We start from the raw sequence: 4,747 nt of genomic DNA on the forward strand, positions 1-4,747 counted from the left end.
ATAACACCCCAGGCCATCGTTGCCTCGTAGATCTTCCTCTCCTTAGCGATCTCCTAGAAGAAGTCCACCTCCTCATCCATCGCTTTGAAGAAGTCCATTGCTCAAGAAGCTAAGACCATCAAGAAGCCAGACATCATCTCAGAAAACACGATCAGGTTCCGTGGCATCCAAGAACACAACATCATCTAATAAGTCAGTGCCATCTAAGAAGTTGGCGGAACCCAATGATGTCTATTCACTTAATCCTGAGCAAACCAAAACGATTGTAGACGCCAGTGTAACAGCTCATTTTTATCCTCCAGCACCTCCACCAAAGACTGTTGTGCCTAAAGATAGAATGAAATTTTTCATGAATATAGCCAAAGTTAAACAGAGGGGGCGGCTTGAAGCAAACCACCAACTAACTGTGAACGCATCAGCAAGAAGTAGGCCAAGAGCAAATTAGGTCCAATCATTGAGGATGCTCTAAGCATTAGGGACTTCCTAGTTGCCAAGATTAACAATAGAGGAACCAGCATGGCTTGTTGCGGGAGCGGAAATACCAAAGTTGGATGTTAGATGGCTATTTGAGTTGGGCAAACCTTTGGTCCAACCAGATATAGAAAATAACTTTACAACTCAAATGCACAGATTACATCTGTGGTACTTGGAGTAGTCCAGGCAGGGTATACAGACGTTCATCGTAAGATATAGAGATGAATATTTCCTCAACGGGGACGACTACTTCTTGGTGAAGTCTAAGTGCTTGTATAAATTGTACCAGGAAGATGCTCTCGATATGTCCATAGTCAGAGCGTGGACTCTGTAAGTGACTTATGTACATAATTCACGTTATATGATCTTGTACCTTGAAATTGCACGGCTAACTTCTCGGTTTCGTAGAATGGAGATCCTCACATGCAGACAAGAATTAGATAACAAAGTAGGATTCATTGATCCTAGACTTGTCAATGAGAAAACTGTATAGACGAATTTAGACTTCACCGAGGACTAGTAATTGAAGTGTCTGCTTCACCACCAACACAAGAAATTTGTACACTTACCCTATAGATTTGAGTACATGTTTGCGCGCCAGGTCCTTCTGCTTTATGGCATCTCAATTCTAGTACTAATTTGCTGTGGTGTCACATAGTCCTGTAGTTTTTATTGGATCCTCCTTACCATCCATACAAACTTGAGCAAGATTATTGTCTTGGACTCACAAAAGAGAGATAAGATAAGCTACCAAGACCTCATCGATATGCTAAACTGGTAAACTCAATCATTTAATCTTCACGTGGATTGCATCTAAGTTTAATTGGTATTCATATTCACGTACAGGGCATACACAAGATACTGCAAAAAGAGTGTTGCCTATTTTCCATATAGGAAGCAATATGATGTAAAAAAATCAACTTTCCGTATGTAGGGAATATTCATGCCTTGCATTTTCTACTAAATAAAAATATTCAATTCATTCGACTGAGGAATCCTTTCATCTTGAAGTGTATGAGGCAGCCAACTGACAACAATCTCTGTGGGTTCTATATTCTTACTTTCATGCATGCATTTAACAGAGATAGAGATGTTGCCAGGTTTAATGATGTTGAGGTATGAAATTACATACTGATGCCTTCTTTTTTATTTCTATACGTGTTCAAGGACTAATTCTTTGTAGTCTTCAAACACAGCGCTTCAAACAACACACAAGTGCAATACTCCCTGTAGAAATACATGTCATTCAAGAATAGATCGTTGGGTTCTTCATCGAACATGTTATCAACCCAAACAGCGAGTTTCATAAACCGATTGTGCCATCGACGCGTGAGTGACCTTCAAATGACATCATACCTTATAGTAGAGAGTATGCGATAAGGAAGAAGTCTACCTCAGGTTAGACATCGTATATATCACCAAATGACACCATATTAATGAAGGATATTAATTACTATGTATTAATGAAGGATATGAATTACTATGTATAAATGAATGTGTCATTATTATTAATTTACATTAAATATGTGTCTCGTTGTATGCATGTATTGAGAGGGAAATAGAGCCAAAGAGAGGAGACGACAGAGAGGTAGGAGAGAGAGAGGAGAGGCAAAACACTGCTGGCTCAAGAATTCAACTGGCAGTGATTCTATAGGTATCGCTACCGACCGAAATCACTAGTCGGTAGTGACACCCAAGGCATCACTGACGGCTCAAGCCTTGAGCCGGCAGTGGTAATCTCCTTCACTCCTGGTTTACTGGACCGACAGTGATAATCGGGGACTATCACTGCCCGTTACCCACTGCTGGCTCCAAAACTAGCAGTGAATGAGGTTTTGGAGCCGTCAGCGATAGGATTTTATGTTGTAGTGAAGGCACATAAACTTGAATCTTGTGGCATGGTCTATAGCGTGCTAACTCTTACGCCACACTGGCACTGAGATGTTGACATATGGATAGAACTTCTAAAAGGTTCTCGAAAAAGAGGTAATTTTTTCTAGGCCACGCCTCCTATTCTATTTGTTCAGGGCCGGCGGCGTGAACAATGATTCGATCCGAGTATTCAATCCCGCCGCTGAGATGCTCAGTTGACTCCTTAACCTTGATAGGAAGATGGCTTATTCCAAAATTCGTGCATACAATTTTGTCCTAATCAACCAACTTCACTTATTTACGTGCATTTTCTTAAGGAAAGAGTCAAAGTAGGCTAAGTAGCTGACCCTGTTAGTCCATTCTTTTAAGATAAAGGAGCATAAGCCTTTTTCTTTTTATTACTATTTCAAACAAAAAGAAAGAAAAGTGAATTTCTATTAATGAACTGTAGGTGTGCATATCCATCCATGAAAGGGCTGTGACCATTCCGAATCCAAGCCATAGGCCAGGTGATGCATCGGATCTCAGTGCCTTGAGTCATTAGCGAGGGTATGACGTGCCAGTCTCGTTGGAAGTGTGGTTGTAAGCCTAAAGGCACCGTTGCTCTTGTTAGAGCTTCGGGTTGGATGTTGATGTGCTGTAGACGAGATGCATGCGAGGGTTTAGTTGATGTCTTTATGTGTTGTTGTTAGGGATCACGTCATTCCTTTCTAAACAAGATTACCGCAGCTCTTCAATTACTGGGTTCCCTTCAGTTTGCAATTGTATCTGTGTTCTTATTCTTTCTAGTTCGTGCTAATTTTAGTTGATTAGTTCACTTCGATTCTCTAATTTTCCAAACCTGGTCTTTTTTTTTTCATGTTCTGTCTTACGTTGTTGTGACTCCTTCCCGAACCACGCCCCTGATGTTGGATCTGGAATCAGCGAGTTCCATCACGTCTCCATTAGTCTCTTCCGAATGCTGCAAAAAGAAAATTTGCTCCACCTTTACCTTCCAGATGATGTTTGTTCTGAACATATGCTGAAACTCCCAAAGGAAATATGATGTTCCGAGGTAGTTGATGGACCAGAACCCAGGTCTTTTGATAATATAATATAATATATATATATATATATATATATATATATATATATATATCTAATAGTACACTAATTATACGACAATGCAACCTGATGCAAGCACAGTACCCTTCACTAATTCATATATATATATATATATCTAATAGTACACGTACGCTTCAAGGCTCATACACGCCAGGTGAGAGACTCATGTCTTGTGCCGCCCAACTGAGGGGTGCTGCCGCCGTTTTTCATCGACGAAGGCGGCTTCTTGCCAAGGAAAACATCAGTGAGCACAGTCTTGGACTGCAGCGACGACGTGAGAATCTCCAAACCCTGCAAATTCATTAGCATCATCAGTGAGCATGCATCTAGGCATCTAGCACGATTGGTGAGAATTATCGACTGAGAGATGTCACCTCCTTGTGCCCAATCTGCACAGTCCTCTCCTGGAGCGTTCCGAGATCCCTCACCCCGCAGGTGTTGAGAAGCGCGATGGTGGAGACGTTCGACATGGGCGTGATCACAAGGTCGTCCGTCACCGTGTACGCCACCATGCCGCCCTGCACGAACCCTGTCCTCACTAGCGCCACTAGCGCCGGCGACTCGATAAGCTTGGCGTCAATGACCATCTGGTTGCCGCAGTTGGGACAACCAGTGCCTCTCACCTCCGTCACGTAGCTGCGGCAGCTGGAGTAGTTGGTGCCGCAGTGGAAGAAGCTCTTCGGGGCCGGGACCGGCAAGGGGAAGATCCAGCTGTTGGGTCGCGCAGCCGCGGGGGGCGGCATGGCGGCGCAGAGGATCGCGTCCTTGGCCGCGCCGGGCTGGACGTAGGGGTCCTCGAGCCTCTCGGCGCTGCCGTAGATGTTCGCCATGCAGCCGACCATGGACTCCTTCCCCAGCAGCTTCACGGCCGTGCCGGCCGGCAGGGCGAGGAGGGAGAAGAGGAAGTCGACAGTGTCCTTGCCGGCCTCCGCGAACACCACGCGCCGGCGCAGCGGGCTGGAATCGACGAGTAGCTTCATGGTGAGCGTGGTGCTCGGCGTGGTGGTGGTGGCGGCTGCCATCTCTCTGGCTACCTATACCTATGCCGCAATGAGCTATATAGCATCTGGACGTGGTGTGGGCACCGCGCCCCACTAGGCCTTGCCGTTGCAATTTTTCAACGGAATGGTATCCTGTCTTATTCCAAAGGCGCACACTAGTACAGCACATATGCTAAGTTCACGTGCAATAAGATAATACATCACATATGCTAAGTTCAGAATGCCAAATATGCCAATTAAGTGATGATGTTTGGTACCTATACCCATCTACAAGACCTCAAATCATACAAGATCTA

General features: G+C 44.4%; 1 protein-coding gene across 1 annotated transcript; it reads right to left on the reverse strand.

The window, feature by feature from the left end:
- Nucleotides 1-3,536: 3,536 nt before the first annotated feature.
- LOC133929762 (uncharacterized) lies at nucleotides 3,537-4,508 on the reverse strand. Its single transcript, XM_062376538.1, has 2 exons — nucleotides 3,825-4,508; nucleotides 3,537-3,741 (listed from the first exon to the last, which is right to left on the reverse strand). Exons 1-2 carry the CDS (start codon nucleotides 4,470-4,472, stop codon nucleotides 3,592-3,594), a joined length of 798 nt encoding a protein of 265 aa, XP_062232522.1. The 5' UTR covers nucleotides 4,473-4,508; the 3' UTR covers nucleotides 3,537-3,591.
- Between the last annotated feature and the right edge of the window lie 239 nt (nucleotides 4,509-4,747).

Source organism: Phragmites australis, chromosome 9 (assembly GCF_958298935.1).
Source record: "Phragmites australis chromosome 9, lpPhrAust1.1, whole genome shotgun sequence".
In the NCBI taxonomy this organism is placed as follows: domain Eukaryota; kingdom Viridiplantae; phylum Streptophyta; class Magnoliopsida; order Poales; family Poaceae; genus Phragmites; species Phragmites australis.

What these genes read in the sequence shown, in the direction of transcription:
- LOC133929762 (XM_062376538.1), bottom strand. Translation starts at nt 4,472, where the DNA reads ATGGCAGCCGCCACCACCACCACGCCGAGCACCACGCTCACCATGAAG. An exon ending in TGCAGATTGGGCACAAGGAG is followed by an intron (nt 3,742 to 3,824) that starts GTGACATCTCTC and finishes ATGAATTTGCAG; the next exon opens with GGTTTGGAGATTCTCACGTC.